This window comes from Procambarus clarkii, chromosome 5 (assembly GCF_040958095.1).
Source record: "Procambarus clarkii isolate CNS0578487 chromosome 5, FALCON_Pclarkii_2.0, whole genome shotgun sequence".
Taxonomy (NCBI): domain Eukaryota; kingdom Metazoa; phylum Arthropoda; class Malacostraca; order Decapoda; family Cambaridae; genus Procambarus; species Procambarus clarkii.
In genome coordinates, this window is record NC_091154.1 from 54887098 (window position 1) to 54907437 (window position 20340).

At 47.6% G+C, this 20340-nt stretch overlaps 1 protein-coding gene across 2 annotated transcripts in view; it reads left to right on the plus strand.

Annotated features, from left to right (window-relative positions):
• Nucleotides 1-20340, plus strand: part of LOC138350992 (galactoside alpha-(1,2)-fucosyltransferase 1-like) — a 440933-nt gene that overhangs the window by 350357 nt on the left and 70236 nt on the right. For both annotated transcript variants that reach the window (XM_069302468.1, XM_069302461.1), the window contains one exon: nucleotides 3903-4378. In XM_069302468.1, the coding sequence (XP_069158569.1) occupies nucleotides 3921-4378 (458 nt within the window). In that variant the 5' untranslated portion in view covers nucleotides 3903-3920. The remainder of the gene's footprint in view (nucleotides 1-3902; nucleotides 4379-20340) is intronic.

Here is a 20340-nt window from a genome sequence, read left to right on the forward strand (position 1 = left end):
TGTGCTTGCGGGGGTTGAGCTTTGGCTCTTTGGTCACGCCTCTCAACTGTCAATCAACTGGTGTACAGATTCCTGAGCCTACTGGGCTCTATCATATCTACATTTGAAACTGTGTATGGAGTCAGCCTCCACCACATCACTGCCTAATGCATTCCATCCGTTAACTACTCTGACACTGAAAAAGTTCCTTCTAACATCTCTGTGGCTCATGTGGGTACTCAGCTTCCACCTGTGTCCCCTTGTTTGTGTCCCACCAGTGTTGAATAGTTTATCCTTGTTTACCCGGTCGATTCCTCTGAGGATTTTGTAGGTTGTGATCATGTCTTACTCTTCTGTCTTCCAGTGTCGTAAGGCGCATTTCCCGCAGCCTTTCCTCGTAACTCATGCCTCTTAGTTCTGGGACTAGTCTAGTGGCATACCTTTGGACTTTTTCCAGCTTCGTCTTGTGTTTGACAAGATACGGGCTCCATGCTGGGGCTGCATACTCCAGGATTGGTCTTACATATGTGGTGTACAAGATTCTGAATGATTCCTTACACAGGTTCCTAAATGCTGTTCTAATGTTAGCCAGCCTCGCATATGTCGCAGACGTTATTCTTTTTATGTGGGCTTCAGGAGACAGGTTTGGTGTGATATCAACTCCTAGATCTTTCCCTCTGTCCGTTTCATTAAGTACTTCATCTCCTATTCTGTATCCTGTGTCTGGCCTCCTGTTTCCACTGCCTAGTTTCATTACTTTGCATTTACTCGGGTTGAACTTCAACAGCCATTTGTTGGACCGTTCACTCAGTCTGTCTAGGTCATCTTGTAGCCTCCTACTATCGTCCTCAGTTTCAATCCTCCTCATAATTTTTGCATCATCGGCAAACATTGAGAGAAACGATTCTATTCCCTCTGGGAGATCATTTACACATATCAGAAACAGTATAGGTCCAAGGACTGACCCCTCTGGGACTCCACTCGTAACGTCTCGCCAATCTGAGACCTCACCCCTCACACTGACTCGTTGTCTCCTGTTGCTTAGGTACTCCTCTATCCACCGGAGTACCTTCCCTTTCACTCCAACCTGCATCTCCAGCTTTTTCACTAGCCTCTTGTATGGCACTGTATCAAAGGCTGTCTGACAATCCAAAAATATGCAGTCTGCCCACCCTTTTCTTTCTTGCCTTATTTTTGTTGCCTGGTCATAGAATTCAAGTAACCCTGTGAGGCAGGACCTGCCATCCCTGAATCCATGTTGGTGCTGTGTTACATAGTTCTTTCGCTCCAGGTGCTTCTCTAGCTTTCTTCGCACAATCTTCTCCATCAGCTTGCATGGTATGCAGTTTAGGGACACTGGCCTGTAATTCAGTGCCTCCTGTCTATCCCCTGGATTAATTTCATCAACGCAAGACAGAACACGAAACAATGGGTATTGAATGGAAGTGATTGTAGAAAGCCTATTGGTCCATATTTCTTGATGCTTCTATATTGGAGCGGAGTCTTGAGGTGGGTAGAATATAGTTGTGCATTAATTGGCTGTTGATTGCTGGTGTTGACTTTTTAATGTGTAGTGCCTCGCAAACGTCAAGCCGGAAATGTAGATATATGTCTACAGGAAAGACTGCTACCAAAATATACTAATATATATATATATTTATATATATATATATATATATATATATATATATATATGTATATATATATATATATATATATATATATATATATATATATATATATATATATTTATATATTTATATATATATATTTATATATATATATATATATTTATATTTATATTTATATTTATATATATATATATATATATATATATATATATATATATATATATATATATATATATATATATATATATATATATATATATATATATATATATATTATTAAATATGACCGAAAAAGTAAGATTAATAATTCTAACACTATAATGCACAACTAATGCACAACTAAGCCAATTAATGCACAACTATATTCTACCCACCTCAAGACTCCGCTCCAATATAGAAGCATCAAGAAATATGGACCAATAGGCTTTCTACAAACACTTCTATTCAATACCCATTGTTTCGTGTTCTGTCTTGTGTTGATGAAATTAATACCCTATTAAATGCCACCTCTTGTTCTGTCTTGTGTTGATGAAATTAATACCCTATTAATGCCACCTCACCCCATCCACCTCACTCAAATGTAGATATAAAATCGGAGATGCGTAAGTTCTATTCAGTTGTGTATTTGTAAACTAAAGTCTTTGAAAATGTAATAAGTTTTACGAAACGCGCTCGTGTCGCGTCAGACTAGAAATAAAAATGAATTTTGGAGAATTGATTTTTGATTTACCTCCAACAGTGAAAAGAAACTTACGAAAGATTGAGAAAATTCGTGTTAGAATTATTAATCTTACTTTTTCGGTCATATTTAATAATATATGTCTACAGGAAAGACTGCTACCAAAATATACTAATATATATATATATATATATATATATATATATATATATATATATATATATATATATATATATATATATATATATATATATATATATATATGTCGTACCTAGTAGCCAGAACGCACTTCTCGGCCTACTATGCAAGGCCCGATTTGCCTAATAAGCCAAGTTTTCCTGAATTAATATATTTTCTAGAGTTTTTTTCTTATGAAATGATAAAGCTACCCATTTCATTATGTATGAGGTCAATTTTTTTTTATTGGAGTTAAAATTAACGTAGATATATGACCGAACCTAACCAACCCTACCTAACCTAACCTAACCTATCTTTATAGGTTAGGTTAGGTTAGGTAGCCGAAAAAGTTAGGTTAGGTTAGGTTAGGTAGTCGAAAAAGCATTAATTCATGAAAACTTGGCTTATTAGGCAAATCGGGCCTTGCATAGTAGGCTGAGAAGTGAATATATATATATATATATATATATATATATATATATATATATATATATATATATATAAATATATATATATATATAAATATATATATATATATATATATATATATATATATATATATATATATATATATATATATATATATATATATATATATATATATATATATATATATATATATATATATATATATATATATATATAACTTGCATGAACCAAAAGCGACTCCACTCGTGAAAGGTTCAAACGTTAGACTGACAGGTGTAGTGAACACACTGACAAGTCCAGTACCCTGACCAAATGGCTAACCGACTGTTAAAAGTCAATGGTAGCTGTAGGCTATTTCTTCCAATGACCCAACACCAACTCGGCACCCACAGACCAGGAGTTCGTTTTCATTGACACAATTCACTTATTTGAGAGAACACGAGCCCCATTTTATGACAGTAACTTGTTGACAGTAAGTTGCTGTTGGGTCATTGGAAGAAATAGCCTAAGGCTACATATGACTTTCAACAGTCGGGTTTAATTCAACAAAACGAATCAAATTATAAAAATTATAGGCCCTCCATATTGACCTACTGGAGGTGAACTTGCCATAGGCCTCTTATATTCAATACATTATATTTAACAGAAACATCTCTAAAGATATATAGTTATTGTGATCCAGAGAGATTTTACTCTCATTTATATATGGTTTAATACCTATTACGTACGAATATGGAATATGTGTGTTTCCCATCCGTGGGGACGTGGACAGTGAACACTGCTCCATACGTCTAAATGTGTGTGTCCCATCCGTGGGGACGGGGACAGTGAACACTGCTCTATACGTCTAAATGTGTGTCCCATCGCTGGGGACGGGGACAGTGAACACTGCTCTATACGTCTAAATGTGTGTCCCATCGCTGGGGACGGGGACAATGAACATTGAGTGAGTGTGACACAGCAGCCAATCCAATACTCTGACGTGTGTGTATGTGTCTTCCCTCCAGGTGGCCATTGCTCAAGGCATGAGTGATACATTGGTGGCGATCTTCCCCAAGCTGAGTCTACCCGTCGCCACCGGGGAGTGCTATCCTCGCGTCACTCACAGCGAATCATTCGCAAAGTTGTACATGAAGCTGTTTGCCAAGAGCGCAGACAGCAGAGCGCTCGACGACACCCAGCTCTACCCGTACCCGCTCCAGCAGTCTGTCTACGTCAAAGACTTCCCCTGTCCTTCTCACATTCTCATCACCATGAGAGATCACTTTCGCCAGGAGTTCACCTTCAACCAGCGGGTTCTGCGTAAAGCTAAGGTCCAGGTGGCTGCCGCTCTACAAGCACTGAACACGGCCCTGAGGGACGCCACCATAGTCACCGTCCACGTCCGCAGGACCGACTACCTCGCTCACGTCAAAAACTACTACAAGCAAAGTCCTGTCAAAGATGTGTATTATCAACGGGCGTTTAACTTCTTCAGGAACAGGTGAGGGGAGACGTTGAGTTGTTTCACTGTGTGATGACCTGTCGTGTGTAGCGTGTGATGACCTGTTGAGTGTAGCAGTGTGATGACCTGTTGTGTGTAGCAGTGTGATGACCTGTCGTGTGTAGCGTATGATGACCTGTTGTGTGTAGCAGTGTGATGACCTGTTGAGTGTAGCAGTGTGATGACCTGTTGAGTGTAGCAGTGTGATGACCTGTTGAGTGTAGCAGTGTGATGACCTGTCGTGTGTAGCAGTGTGATGACCTGTCGTGTGATGACCTGTTGAGTGTAGCGTGTGATGACCTGTTGTGTGTAGCAGTGTGATGACCTGTCGTGTGTAGCGTGTGATGACCTGTCGTGTGATGACCTGTTGAGTGTAGCAGTGTGATGACCTGTCGTGTGTAGCAGTGTGATGACCTGTCGTGTGATGACCTGTTGACTGTAGCGTGTGATGACCTGTCGTGTGTAGCAGTGTGATGACCTGTTGTGTGTAGCAGCGTGATGACCTGTCGTGTGTAGCAGTGTGATGACCTGTCGTGTGAAGACCTGTCGTGTGTAGCGTGTGATGACCTGTCGTGTGTAGCAGTGTGATGACCTGTCGTGTGATGACCTGTTGAGTGTAGCGTGTGATGACCTGTCGTGTGTAGCAGTGTGATGACCTGTCGTGTGATGACCTGTTGACTGTAGCGTGTGATGACCTGTCGTGTGTAGCAGTGTGATGACCTGTCGTGTGATGACCTGTCGTGTGTAGCGTGTGATGACCTGTCGTGTGTAGCAGTGTGATGACCTGTCGTGTGATGACCGTTGAGTGTAGCGTGTGATGATCTGTCGTGTGATGACCTGTTGTGTGTAGCGTGTGATGACCTGTTGAGTGTAGCGTGTGATGACCTGTCGTGTGATGACCTGTTGAGTGTAGCAGTGTGATGACCTGTCGTGTGTAGCAGTGAGATGACCTGTCGTGTGTAGCGTGTGATGACCTGTCGTGTGATGACCTGTTGAGTGTAGCAGTGTGATGACCTGTCGGGTGTAGCAGTGTGATGACCAGTCGTGTGTAGCGTGTGATGACCTGTTGTGTGTAGCAGTGTGATGACCTGTTGTGTGTAGCAGTGTGATGACCTGTTGTGTGATGACCTGTTGTGTGTAGCGTGTGATGATCTGTCGTGTGTAGCAGTGTGATGAACTGTTGTGTGTAGCAGTGTGATGACCTGTTGTGTGTAGCGTGTGATGACCTGTTGTGTGTAGCAGTGTGATGACCTGTTGTGTGTAGCAGTGCGATGACCTGTTGTGTGTAGCGTGTGATGACCTGTTGTGTGTAGCAGTGTGATGACCTGTTGTGTGTAGCAGTGTGATGACCTGTTGTGTGTAGCGTGTGATGACCTGTTGTGTGTAGCGTGTGATGACCTGTTGTGTGTAGCAGTGTGATGAACTGTTGTGTGTAGCGTGTGATGACCTTTTGTGTGTAGCGTGTGATGACCTGTCGTGTGTAGCAGTGTGATGACCTGTTGTGTGTAGCGTGTGATGACCTGTCGTGTGATGACCTGTTGTGTGTAGCAGTGTGATGACCTGTTGTGTGTAGCGTGTGATGACCTGTCGTGTGTAGCAGTGTGATGACCTGTTGTGTGTAGCGTGTGATGACCTGTTGTGTGTGGCAGTGTGATGACCTGTTGTGTGTAGCAGTGTGATGACCTACCGTGTGTAGCAGTGTGATGACCTGTCGTGTGTAGCGTGTGATGACCTGTCGTGTGTAGCAGTGTGATGACCTGTCGTGTGATGACCTGTCGTGTGATGACCTGTTGTGTGTAGCAGTGTGATGACCTGTTGTGTGTAGCGTGTGATGACCTGTTGTGTGTAGCAGTGTGATGACCTGTTGTGTGTAGCAGTGTGATGACCTGTTGTGTGATGACCTGTTGTGTGTAGCGTGTGATGACCTGTTGTGTGTAGCAGTGTGATGACCTGTCGTGTGTAGCAGTGTGATGACCTGTTGTGTGATGACCTGTTGTGTGTAGCAGTGTGATGACCTGTTGTGTGTAGCAGTGTGATGACCTGTCGTGTGTAGCAGTGTGATGACCTGTCGTGTGTAGCGTGTGATGACCTGTTGTGTGTAGCTGTGTGATGACCTGTCGTGTGATGACCTGTTGTGTGTAGTAGTGTGATGACCTGTTGTGTGTAGCAGTGTGGTGACCTGTCGTGTGATGACCTGTTGTGTGTAGCGTGTGATGACCTGTTGTGTGTAGCAGTGTGATGACCTGTTGTGTGTAGCAGTGTGGTGACCTGTCGTGTGATGACCTGTTGTGTGTAGCAGTGTGATGACCTGTTGTGTGTAGCAGTGTGGTGACCTGTCGTGTGATGACCTGTTGTGTGTAGCAGTGTGATGACCTGTTGTGTGTAGCAGTGTGGTGACCTGTCGTGTGATGACCTGTTGTGTGTAGCAGTGTGATGACCTGTTGTGTGTAGCGTGTGATGACCTGTTGTGTGTAGCGTGTGATGACCTGTTGTGTGTAGCGTGTGATGACTTGTTGTGTGTAGCAGTGTGATGACCTGTTGTGTGATGACCTGTTGTGTGTAGCAGTGTGATGACCTGTCGTGTGTAGCGTGTGATGACCTGTTGTGTGTAGCAGTGTGATGACCTGTTGAGTGTAGCGTGTGATAACCTGTTGTGTGTAGCAGTGTGATGACCTGTTGTGTGTAGCGTGTGATGACCTGTTGTGTGTAGCAGTGTGATGACCTGTTGTGTGTAGCGTGTGATGACCTGTTGTGTGTAGCGTGTGATGACCTGTCGTGTGTAGGAGTGTGATGACCTGTTGTGTGTAGCGTGTGATGACCTGTTGTGTGTAGCGTGTGATGACCTGTTGTGTGTAGCGTGTGATGACCTGTTGTGTGTAGCAGTGTGATGACCTGTTTTGTGTAGCGTGTGATGACCTGTCGTGTGTAGCGTGTGATGACCTGTTGTGTGTAGCGTGTGATGACCTGTCGTGTGTAGCAGTGTGATGACCTGTCGTGTGTAGCAGTGTGATGACCTGTTGTGTGTAGCAGTGTGATGACCTGTCGTGTGTAGCAGTGTGATGACCTGTCGTGTGTAGCAGTGTGATGACCTGTCGTGTGTAGCAGTGTGATGACCTGTCGTGTGTAGCAGTGTGATGACCTGTTGTGTGTAGCGTGTGATGACCTGTTGTGTGTAGCGTGTGATGACCTGTTGTGTGTAGCGTGTGATGACCTGTTGTGTGATGACCTGTTGTGTGTAGCAGTGTGATGACCTGTTGTGTGTAGCAGTGTGATGACCTGTCGTGTGTAGCAGTGTGATGACCTGTTGTGTGTAGCAGAGTGATGACCTGTTGTGTGTAGCAGTGTGATGACCTGTTGTGTGTAGCAGTGTGATGACCTGTTGTGTGTAGCAGTGTAATGACCTGTCGTGTGTAGCAGTGTGATGACCTGTTGTGTGTAGCAGTGTGATGACCTGTTGTGTGTAGCGTGTGATGACCTGTTGTGTGTAGCGTGTGATGACCTGTTGAGTGTAGCAGTGTGATGACCTGTTGTGTGTAGCAGTGTGATGACCTGTTGTGTGTAGCAGTGTGATGACCTGTTGTGTGTAGCAGTGTGATGACCTGTTGTGTGTAGCAGTGTGATGACCTGTTGTGTGTAGCAGTGTGATGACCTGTTGTGTGTAGCAGTGTGATGACCTGTTGTGTGTAGCAGTGTGATGACCTGTCGTGTGTAGCAGTGTGATGACCTGTTGTGTGTAGCAGTGTGATGACCTGTCGTGTGTAGCGTGTGATGACCTGTTGTGTGTAGCGTGTGATGACCTGTCGTGTGTAGCAGTGTGATGACCTGTCGTGTGTAGCAGTGTGATGACCTGTCGTGTGATGACCTGTTGTGTGTAGCAGTGTGATGACCTGTCGTGTGTAGCAGTGTGATGACCTGTCGTGTGTAGCGTGTGATGACCTGTTGTGTGTAGCAGTGTGATGACCTGTTGTGTGTAGCAGTGTGATGACCTGTTGTGTGTAGCAGTGTGGTGACCTGTCGTGTGATGACCTGTTGTGTGTAGCGTGTGATGACCTGTTGTGTGTAGCAGTGTGATGACCTGTTGTGTGTAGCAGTGTGGTGACCTGTCGTGTGATGACCTGTTGTGTGTAGCAGAGTGATGACCTGTTGTGTGTAGCAGTGTGGTGACCTGTCGTGTGATGGCCTGTTGTGTGTAGCAGTGTGATGACCTGTTGTGTGTAGCAGTGTGGTGACCTGTCGTGTGATGACCTGTTGTGTGTAGCAGTGTGATGACCTGTTGTGTGTAGCAGTATGGTGACTTGTCGTGTGATGACCTGCTGTGTGTAGCGTGTGATGACCTGTCGTGTGTAGCAGTGTGATGACCTGTCGTGTGATGACCTGTTGTGTGTAGCGTGTGATGACCTGTTGTGTATAGCAGTGTGATGACCTGTTGTGTGTAGCAGTGTGATGACCTGTTGTGTGTAGCGTGTGATGACCTGTTGTGTGATGACCTGTTGTGTGTAGCGTGTGATGACCTGTTGTGTGTAGCAGTGTGATGACCTGTCGTGTGTAGCAGTGTGATGACCTGTTGTGTGTAGCAGTGTGATGACCTGTTCTGTGTAGCAGTGTGATGACCTGTTCTGTGTAGCAGTGTGATGACCTGTTGTGTGTAGCAGTGTGATGACCTGTTGTGTGTAGCAATGTGATGACCTGTCGTGTGTAGCAGTGTGATGACCTGTTGTGTGTAGCAGTGTGATGACCTGTCGTGTGTAGCGTGTGATGACCTGTTGTGTGTAGCGTGTGATGACCTTTCGTGTGTAGCAGTGTGATGACCTGTCGTGTGATGACCTGTTGTGTGTAGCAGTGTGATGACCTGCCGTGTGTAGCAGTTTGATGACCTGTCGTGTGTAGCGTGTGATGACCTGTTGTGTGTAGCAGTGTGATGACCTGTTGTGTGTAGCAGTGTGATGACCTGTTGTGTGTAGCAGTGTGGTGACCTGTCGTGTGATGACCTGTTGTGTGTAGCGTGTGATGACCTATTGTGTGTAGCAGTGTGATGACCTGTTGTGTGTAGGAGTGTGGTGACCTGTCGTGTGATGACCTGTTGTGTGTAGCAGTGTGATGACCTGTTGTGTGTAGCAGTGTGGTGACCTGTCGTGTGATGACCTGTTGTGTGTAGCAGTGTGATGACCTGTTGTGTGTAGCAGTGTGGTGACCTGTCGTGTGATGACCTGTTGTGTGTAGCGTGTGATGACCTGTCGTGTGTAGCAGTGTGATGACCTCTCGTGTGATGACCTGTTGTGTGTAGCGTGTGATGACCTGTTGTGTGTAGCAGTGTGATGACCTGTTGTGTGTAGCGTGTGATGACCTGTTGTGTGATGACCTGTTGTGTGTAGCGTGTGATGACCTGTTGTGTGTAGCAGTGTGATGACCTGTCGTGTGTAGCAGTGTGATGACCTGTTGTGTGTAGCGTGTGATGACCTGTCGTGTGTAGCAGTGTGATGACCTGTTGTGTGTAGCGTGTGATGACCTGTTGTGTGTAGCAGTGTGATGACCTGTCGTGTGTAGCAGTGTGATTACCTGTTGTGTGTAGCAGTGTGATGACCTGTCGTGTGTAGCAGTGTGATGACCTGTTGTGTGTAGCAGTGTGATGACCTGTTGTGTGTAGCAGTGTGATGACCTGTTGTGTGTAGCAGTGTGATGACCTGTCGTGTGTAGCAGTGTGATGACCTGTCGTGTGTAGCGTGTGATGACCTGTTGTGTGTAGCTGTGTGATGACCTGTCGTGTGATGACCTCTTGTGTGTAGCAGTGTGATGACCTGTTGTGTGTTGCAGTGTGGTGACCTGTCGTGTGATGACCTGTTGTGTGTAGCGTGTGATGACCTGTTGTGTGTAGCAGTGTGATGACCTGTTGTGTGTAGCAGTGTGGTGACCTGTCGTGTGATGACCTGTTGTGTGTAGCAGTGTGATGACCTGTTGTGTGTAGCAGTGTGGTGACCTGTCGTGTGATGACCTGTTGTGTGTAGCAGTGTGATGACCTGTTGTGTGTAGCAGTGTGGTGACCTGTCGTGTGATGACCTGTTGTGTGTAGCAGTGTGATGACCTGTTGTGTGTAGCGTGTGATGACCTGTTGTGTGTAGCGTGTGATGACCTGTTGTGTGTAGCGTGTGATGACCTGTCGTGTGTAGCAGTGTGATGACCTGTCGTGTGTAGCAGTGTGATGACCTGTCGTGTGTAGCAGTGTGATGACCTGTCGTGTGTAGCAGTGTGATGACCTGTCGTGTGTAGCAGTGTGATGACCTGTCGTGTGTAGCAGTGTGATGACCTGTTGTGTGTAGCGTGTGATGACCTGTTGTGTGTAGCGTGTGATGACCTGTTGTGTGTAGCGTGTGATGACCTGTTGTGTGATGACCTGTTGTGTGTAGCAGTGTGATGACCTGTTGTGTGTAGCAGTGTGATGACCTGTCGTGTGTAGCAGTGTGATGAACTGTTGTGTATAGCAGTGTGATGACCTGTTGTGTGTAGCAGTGTGATGACCTGTTGTGTGTAGCAGTGTGTGATGACCTGTTGTGTGTAGCAGTGTGATGACCTGTCGTGTGTAGCAGTGTGATGACCTGTTGTGTGTAGCAGGTGTGATGACCTGTTGTGTGTAGCGTGTGATGACCTGTTGTGTGTAGCGTGTGATGACCTGTTGAGTTGTAGCAGTGTGATGACCTGTTGTGTGTAGCAGTGTGATGACCTGTTGTGTGTAGCAGTGTGATGACCTGTTGTGTGTAGCAGTGTGATGACCTGTTGTGTGTAGCAGTGTGATGACCTGTTGTGTGTAGCAGTGTGATGACCTGTTGTGTGTAGCAGTGGTGATGACCTGTTGTGTGTAGCAGTGGTGATGACCTGTCGTGTGTAGCGTGTGATGACCTGTTGTGTGTAGCGTGTGATGACCTGTCGTGTGTAGCAGTGGTGATGACCTGTCGTGTGATGACCTGTTGTGTGTAGCAGTGTGATGACCTGTTGTGTGTAGCAGTGTGATGACCTGTCGTGTGTAGCGTGTGATGACCTGTTGTGTGTAGCGTGTGATGACCTGTCGTGTGTAGCAGTGTGATGACCTGTCGTGTGATGACCTGTTGTGTGTAGCAGTGTGATGACCTGTTGTGTGTAGCAGTGTGATGACCTGTCGTGTGTAGCGTGTGATGACCTGTTGTGTGTAGCAGTGTGATGACCTGTTGTGTGTAGCAGTGTGATGACCTGTTGTGTGTAGCAGTGTGGTGAACTGTCGTGTGATGACCTGTTGTGTGTAGCAGAGTGATGGACCTGTTGTGTGTAGCAGTGTGGTGACCTGTCGTGTGATGGCCTGTTGTGTGTAGCAGTGTGATGACCTGTTGTGTATAGCAGTGTGGTGACCTGTCGTGTGATGACCTGTTGTGTGTAGCAGTGTGATGACCTGTTGTGTGTAGCAGTGTGGTGACCTGTCGTGTGATGACCTGCTGTGTGTAGCGTGTGATGACCTGTCGTGTGTAGCAGTGTGATGACCTGTCGTGTGATGACCTGTCGTGTGATGACCTGTTGTGTGTAGCGTGTGATGACCTGTTGTGTGTTGCAGTGTGATGACCTGTTGTGTGTAGCAGTGTGATGACCTGTTGTGTGTAGCGTGTGATGACCTGTTGTGTGATGACCTGTTGTGTGTAGCGTGTGATGACCTGTTGTGTGTAGCAGTGTGATGACCTGTCGTGTGTAGCAGTGTGATGACCTGTTGTGTGTAGCATTGTGATGACCTGTTCTGTGTAGCAGTGTGATGACCTGTTGTGTGTAGCAGTGTGATGACCTGTTGTGTGTAGCAGTGTGATGACCTGTTGTGTGTAGCAGTGTGATGACCTGTCGTGTGTAGCAGTGTGATGACCTGTTGTGTGTAGCAGTGTGATGACCTGTCGTGTGTAGCGTGTGATGACCTGTTGTGTGTAGCGTGTGATGACCTGTCGTGTGTAGCAGTGTGATGACCTGTCGTGTGATGACCTGTTGTGTGTAGCAGTGTGATGATCTGTCGTGTGTAGCAGTTTGATGACCTGTCGTGTGTAGCGTGTGATGACCTGTTGTGTGTAGCAGTGTGATGACCTGTTGTGTGTAGCAGTGTGATGACCTGTTGTGTGTAGCAGTGTGGTGACCTGTCGTGTGATGACCTGTTGTGTGTAGCGTGTGATGACCTGTTGTGTGTAGCAGTGTGATGACCTGTTGTGTGTAGCAGTGTGGTGACCTGTCGTGTGATGACCTGTTGTGTGTAGCAGTGTGATGACCTGTTGTGTGTAGCAGTGTGGTGACCTGTCGTGTGATGACCTGTAGTGTGTAGCAGTGTGATGACCTGTTGTGTGTAGCAGTGTGGTGACCTGTCGTGTGATGACCTGTTGTGTGTAGCAGTGTGATGACCTGTTGTGTGTAGCAGTGTGGTGACCTGTCGTGTGATGACCTGTTGTGTGTAGCGTGTGATGACCTGTCGTGTGTAGCAGTGTGATGACCTCTCGTGTGATGACCTGTTGTGTGTAGCGTGTGATGACCTGTTGTGTGTAGCAGTGCGATGACCTGTTGTGTGTAGCAGTGTGATGACCTGTTGTGTGTAGCGTGTGATGACCTGTTGTGTGATGACCTGTTGTGTGTAGCGTGTGATGACCTGTTGTGTGTAGCAATGTGATGACCTGTCGTGTGTAGCAGTGTGATGACCTGTTGTGTGTAGCGTGTGATGACCTGTCGTGTGTAGCAGTGTGATGACCTGTTGTGTGTAGCGTGTGATGACCTGTTGTGTGTAGCAGTGTGATGACCTGTCGTGTGTAGCAGTGTGATGACTTGTTGTGTGATGACCTGTTGTGTGTAGCAGTGTGATGACCTGTTGTGTGTAGCAGTGTGATGACCTGTCGTGTGTAGCAGTGTGATGACCTGTCGTGTGTAGCGTGTGATGACCTGTTGTGTGTAGCTGTGTGATGACCTGTCGTGTGATGACCTGTTGTGTGTAGCAGTGTGATGACCTGTTGTGTGTAGCAGTGTGGTGACCTGTCGTGTGATGACCTGTTGTGTGTAGCGTGTGATGACCTGTTGTGTGTAGCAGTGTGATGACCTGTTGTGTGTAGCAGTGTGGTGACCTGTCGTGTGATGACCTGTTGTGTGTAGCAGTGTGATGACCTGTAGTGTGTAGCAGTGTGGTGACCTGTCGTGTGATGACCTGTTGTGTGTAGCAGTATGATGACCTGTTGTGTGTAGCAGTGTGGTGACCTGTCGTGTGATGACCTGTTGTGTGTAGCAGTGTGATGACCTGTTGTGTGTAGCGTGTGATGACCTGTTGTGTGTAGCGTGTGATGACCTGTTGTGTGTAGCGTGTGATGACCTGTTGTGTTTAGCAGTGTGATGACCTGTTGTGTGATGACCTGTTGTGTGTAGCAGTGTGATGACCTGTCGTGTGTAGCGTGTGATGACCTGTTGTGTGTAGCAGTGTGATGACCTGTTGTGTGTAGCGTGTGATAACCTGTTGTGTGTAGCAGTGTGATGACCTGTTGTGTGTAGCGTGTGATGACCTGTTGTGTGTAGCAGTGTGAAGACCTGTTGTGTGTAGCGTGTGATGACCTGTTGTGTGTAGCGTGTGATGACCTGTCGTGTGTAGCAGTGTGATGACCTGTTGTGTGTAGCGTGTGATGACCTGTTGTGTGTAGCGTGTGATGACCTGTTGTGTGTAGCGTGTGATGACCTGTTGTGTGTAGCAGTGTGATGACCTGTTGTGTGTAGCGTGTGATGACCTGTCGTGTGTAGCGTGTGATGACCTGTTGTGTGATGACATGTTGTGTGTAGCGTGTGATGACCTGTCGTGTGTAGCAGTTTGATGACCTGTCGTGTGTAGCAGTGTGATGACCTGTTGTGTGTAGCAGTGTGATGACCTGTCGTGTGTAGCAGTGTGATGACCTGTCGTGTGTAGCAGTGTGATGACCTGTCGTGTGTAGCAGTGTGATGACCTGTCGTGTGTAGCAGTGTGATTACCTGTTGTGTGTAGCGTGTGATGACCTGTTGTGTGTAGCGTGTGATGACCTGTTGTGTGTAGCGTGTGATGACCTGTTGTGTGATGACCTGTTGTGTGTAGCAGTGTGATGACCTGTTGTGTGTAGCAGTGTGATGACCTGTCGTGTGTAGCAGTGTGATGACCTGTTGTGTGTAGCAGTGTGATGACCTGTTGTGTGTAGCAGTGTGATGACCTGTTGTGTGTAGCAGTGTGATGACCTGTTGTGTGTAGCAGTGTGATGACCTGTCGTGTGTAGCAGTGTGATGACCTGTTGTGTGTAGCAGTGTGATGACCTGTTGTGTGTAGCGTGTGATGACCTGTTGTGTGTAGCGTGTGATGACCTGTTGAGTGTAGCAGTGTGATGACCTGTTGTGTGTAGCAGTGTGATGACCTGTTGTGTGTAGCAGTGTGATGACCTGTTGTGTGTAGCAGTGTGATGACCTGTTGTGTGTAGCAGTGTGATGACCTGTTGTGTGTAGCAGTGTGATGACCTGTTGTGTGTAGCAGTGTGATGACCTGTTGTGTGTAGCAGTGTGATGACCTGTCGTGTGTAGCAGTGTTATGACCTGTTGTGTGTAGCAGTGTGATGACCTGTCGTGTGTAGCGTGTGATGACCTGTTGTGTGTAGCGTGTGATGACCTGTCGTGTGTAGCAGTGTGATGACCTGTCGTGTGATGACCTGTTGTGTGTAGCAGTGTGATGACCTGTTGTGTGTAGCAGTGTGATGACCTGTCGTGTGTAGCAGTGTGATGACCTGTCGTGTGTAGCGTGTGATGACCTGTTGTGTGTAGCAGTGTGATGACCTGTTGTGTGTAGCAGTGTGATGACCTGTTGTGTGTAGCAGTGTGGTGACCTGTCGTGTGATGACCTGTTGTGTGTAGCGTGTGATGACCTGTTGTGTGAAGCAGTGTGGTGACCTGTCGTGTGATGACCTGTTGTGTGTAGCAGAGTGAAGACCTGTTGTGTGTAGCAGTGTGGTAACCTGTCGTGTGATGGCCTGTTGTGTGTAGCAGTGTGATGACCTGTTGTGTGTAGCAGTGTGGTGACCTGTCGTGTGATGACCTGTTGTGTGTAGCAGAGTGATGACCTGTTGTGTGTAGCAGTGTGATGACCTGTTGTGTGTAGCGTGTGATGACCTGTTGTGTGTAGCGTGTGATGACCTGTCGTGTGTAGCAGTGTGATGACCTGTTGTGTGTAGCGTGTGATGACCTGTTGTGTGTAGCGTGTGATGACCTGTTGTGTGTAGCGTGTGATGACCTGTTGTGTGTAGCAGTGTGATGACCTGTTGTGTGTAGCGTGTGATGACCTGTCGTGTGTAGCGTGTGATGACCTGTTGTGTGATGACATGTTGTGTGTAGCGTGTGATGACCTGTCGTGTGTAGCAGTGTGATGACCTGTCGTGTGTAGCAGTGTGATGACCTGTTGTGTGTAGCAGTGTGATGACCTGTCGTGTGTAGCAGTGTGATGACCTGTCGTGTGTAGCAGTGTGATGACCTGTCGTGTGTAGCAGTGTGATGACCTGTCGTGTGTAGCAGTGTGATTACCTGTTGTGTGTAGCGTGTGATGACCTGTTGTGTGTAGCGTGTGATGACCTGTTGTGTGTAGCGTGTGATGACCTGTTTGTGTGATGACCTGTTTGTGTGTAGGCAGTGTGATGACCTGTTGTGTGTAGCAGTGTGATGACCTGTCGTGTGTAGCAGTGTGATGACCTGTTGTGTGTAGCAGTGTGATGCCTGTTGTGTGTAGCAGTGTGATGACCTGTTGTGTGTAGCAGTGTGATGACCTGTTGTGTGTAGCAGTGTGATGACCTGTCGTGTGTAGCAGTGTGATGACCTGTTGTGTGTAGCAGTGTGATGACCTGTTGTGTGTAGCGTGTGATGAACCTGTTGTGTGTAGCGTGTGAATGACCTGTTGAGTGTAGCACTGTGATGACCTGTTGTGTGTAGCAGTGTGATGACCTGTTGTGTGTAGCAGTGTGATGACCTGTTGTGTGTAGCAGTGTGATGACCTGTTGTGTGTAGCAGTGTGATGACCTGTTGTGTGTAGCAGTGTGATGACCTGTTGTGTGTAGCAGTGTGATGACCTGTTGTGTGTAGCAGTGTGATGACCTGTCGTGTGTAGCAGTGTTATGACCTGTTGTGTGTAGCAGTGTGATGACCTGTCGTGTGTAGCGTGTGATGACCTGTTGTGTGTAGCGTGTGATGACCTGTCGTGTGTAGCAGTGTGATGACCTGTCGTGTGATGACCTGTTGTGTGTAGCAGTGTGATGACCTGTTGTGTGTAGCAGTGTGATGACCTGTCGTGTGTAGCAGTGTGATGACCTGTCGTGTGATGACCTGTTGTGTGTAGCGTGTGATGACCTGTTGTGTGATGACCTGTTGTGTGTAGCGTGTGATGACCTGTTGTGTGTAGCAGTGTGATGACCTGTTGTGTGTAGCAGTGTGATGACCTGTTGTGTGTAGCAGTGTGATGACCTGTTGTGTGTAGCAGTGTGATGACCTGTCGTGTGAAGCAGTGTTATGACCTGTTGTGTGTAGCAGTGTGATGACCTGTCGTGTGTAGCGTGTGATGACCTGTTGTGTGTAGCGTGTGATGACCTGTCGTGTGTAGCAGTGTGATGACCTGTCGTGTGATGACCTGTTGTGTGTAGCAGTGTGATGACCTGTTGTGTGTAGCAGTGTGATGACCTGTCGTGTGTAGCAGTGTGATGACCTGTCGTGTGTAGCGTGTGATGACCTGTTGTGTGTAGCAGTGTGATGACCTGTTGTGTGTAGCAGTGTGATGACATGTTGTGTGTAGCAGTGTGGTGACCTGTCGTGTGATGACCTGTTGTGTGTAGCGTGTGATGACCTGTTGTGTGTAGCAGTGTGATGACCTGTTGTGTGTAGCAGTGTGGTGACCTGTCGTGTGATGACCTGTTGTGTGTAGCAGAGTGAAGACCTGTTGTGTGTAGCAGTGTGGTGACCTGTCGTGTGATGGCCTGTTGTGTGTAGCAGTGTGATGACCTGTTGTGTGTAGCAGTGTGGTGACCTGTCGTGTGATGACCTGTTGTGTGTAGCAGTGTGATGACCTGTTGTGTGTAGCAGTGTGGTGACCTGTCGTGTGTAGCAGTGTGATGACCTGTCGTGTGATGACCTGTTGTGTGTAGCGTGTGATGACCTGTTGTGTGTAGCAGTGTGATGACCTGTCGTGTGATGACCTGCTGTGTGTAGCGTGTGATGACCTGTCGTGTGTAGCAGTGTGATGACCTGTCGTGTGATGACCTGTTGTGTGTAGCGTGTGATGACCTGTTGTGTGTAGCAGTGTGATGACCTGTTGTGTGTAGCAGTGTGATGACCTGTTGTGTGTAGCGTGTGATGACCTGTTGTGTGATGACCTGTTGTGTGTAGCGTGTGATGACCTGTTGTGTGTAGCAGTGTGATGACCTGTCGTGTGTAGCAGTGTGATGACCTGTTGTGTGTAGCAGTGTGATGACCTGTTCTGTGTAGCAGTGTGATGACCTGTTGTGTGTGGCAGTGTGATGACCTGTTGTGTGTAGCAGTGTGATGACCTGTTGTGTGTAGCAGTGTGATGACCTGTCGTGTGTAGCAGTGTGATGACCTGTTGTGTGTAGCAGTGTGATGACCTGTCGTGTGTAGCGTGTGATGACCTGTTGTGTGTAGCGTGTGATGACCTGTCGTGTGTAGCAGTGTGATGACCTGACGTGTGATGACCTGTTGTGTGTAGCAGTGTGATGACCTGTCGTGTGTAGCAGTTTGATGACCTGTCGTGTGTAGCGTGTGATGACCTGTTGTGTGTAGCAGTGTGATGACCTGTTGTGTGTAGCAGTGTGATGACCTGTTGTGTGTAGCAGTGTGGTGACCTGTCGTGTGATGACCTGTTGTGTGTAGCGTGTGATGACCTGTTGTGTGTAGCAGTGTGATGACCTGTTGTGTGTAGCAGTGTGGTGACCTGTCGTGTGATGACCTGTTGTGTGTAGCAGTGTGATGACCTGTTGTGTGTAGCAGTGTGGTGACCTGTCGTGTGATGACCAGTTGTGTGTAGCAGTGTGATGACCTGTTGTGTGTAGCAGTGTGGTGACCTGTCGTGTGATGACCTGTTGTGTGTAGCGTGTGATGACCTGTCGTGTGTAGCAGTGTGATGACCTCTCGTGTGATGACCTGTTGTGTGTAGCGTGTGATGACCTGTTGTGTGTAGCAGTGTGATGACCTGTTGTGTGTAGCAGTGTGGTGACCTGTCGTGTGATGACCTGTTGTGTGTAGCGTGTGATGACCTGTCGTGTGTAGCAGTGTGATGACCTCTCGTGTGATGACCTGTTGTGTGTAGCGTGTGATGACCTGTTGTGTGTAGCAGTGTGATGACCTGTTGTGTGTAGCAGTGTGATGACCTTTTGTGTGTAGCGTGTGATGACCTGTTGTGTGTAGCGTGTGATGACCTGTTGTGTGTAGCAGTGTGATGACCTGTCGTGTGTAGCAGTGTGATGACCTGTTGTGTGTAGCGTGTGATGACCTGTCGTGTGTAGCAGTGTGATGACCTGTTGTGTGTAGCGTGTGATGACCTGTTGTGTGTCGCGTGTGATGACCTGTTGTGTGTAGCAGTGTGATGACCTGTCGTGTGTAGCGTGTGATGACCTGTTGTGTGTAGCGTGTGATGACCTGTTGTGTGTAGCGTGTGATGACCTGTTGTGTGTAGCAGTGTGATGACCTGTTGTGTGATGACCTGTTGTGTGTAGCAGTGTGATGACCTGTCGTGTGTAGCAGTGTGATGACCTGTTGTGTGTAGCAGTGTGATGACCTGTTGTGTGTAGCAGTGTGATGACCTGTTCTGTGTAGCAGTGTGATGACCTGTTGTGTGTAGCGTGTGATGACCTGTTGTGTGCAGCAGTGTGATGACCTGTTGCGTGATGACCTGTCGTGTGTAGCAGTGTGATGACCTGTTGTGTGTAGCGTGTGATGACCTGTTGTGTGTAGCAGTGTGATGACCTGTTGTGTGTAGCAGTGTGATAACCTGTTGTGTGTAGCGTGTGATGACCTGTCGTGTGTAGCAGTGTGATGACCTGTTGTGTGTAGCAGTGTGATGACCTGTCGTGTGATGACCTGTTGTGTGTAGCGTGTGATGACCTGTTGTGTGTAGCAGTGTGATGACCTGTTGTGTGTAGCAGTGTGATGACCTGTTGTGTGTAGCGTGATTATCCTCACAGTACACCTTGACCACCTCTGTGGTGGTCCGAACACCTCAGCTTGATCACCTCTGTGGTGGTCCGAACACCTCAGCTTGACCGCCTCTGTGGTGGTCCGAACACCTCAGCTTGACCACCTCTGTGGTGGTCCGAACACCTCAGCTTGACCACAACTCTGGTGGTCCGAACACCTCAGCTTGACCACCACTGTGGTGGTCCGAACACCTCAGCTTGACCACCACTGTGGTGGTCCGAACACCTCAGCTTGACCACCTCTGTGGTGGTCCGAACACCTCAGCTTGACCACCTCTGTGGTGGTCCGAAAACCTCAGCTTGACCACCTCTGTGGTGGTCCGAACACCTCAGCTTGATCACCTCTGTGGTGGTCCGAACACCTCAGCTTGACCACCTCTGTGGTGGTCCGAACACCTCAGCTTGACCACCTCTGTGGTGGTCCGAACACCTCAGCTTGATCACCTCTGTAGTGGTCCGAACACCTCAGCTTGACCGCCTCTGTGGTGGTCCGAACACCTCAGCTTGACCGCCTATGTGGTGGTCCGAACACCTCAGCTTGACCACCTCTGTGGTGGTCCGAACACCTCAGCTTGACCACCACTCTGGTGGTCCGAACACCTCAGCTTGACCACCACTGTGGTGGTCCGAACACCTCAGCTTGACCAATACTGTGGTGATCCGAACACCTCAGCTTGACCACCTCTGTGGTGGTCCGAACACCTCAGCTTGACCACCTCTGTGGTGGTCCGAACACCTCAGCTTGAC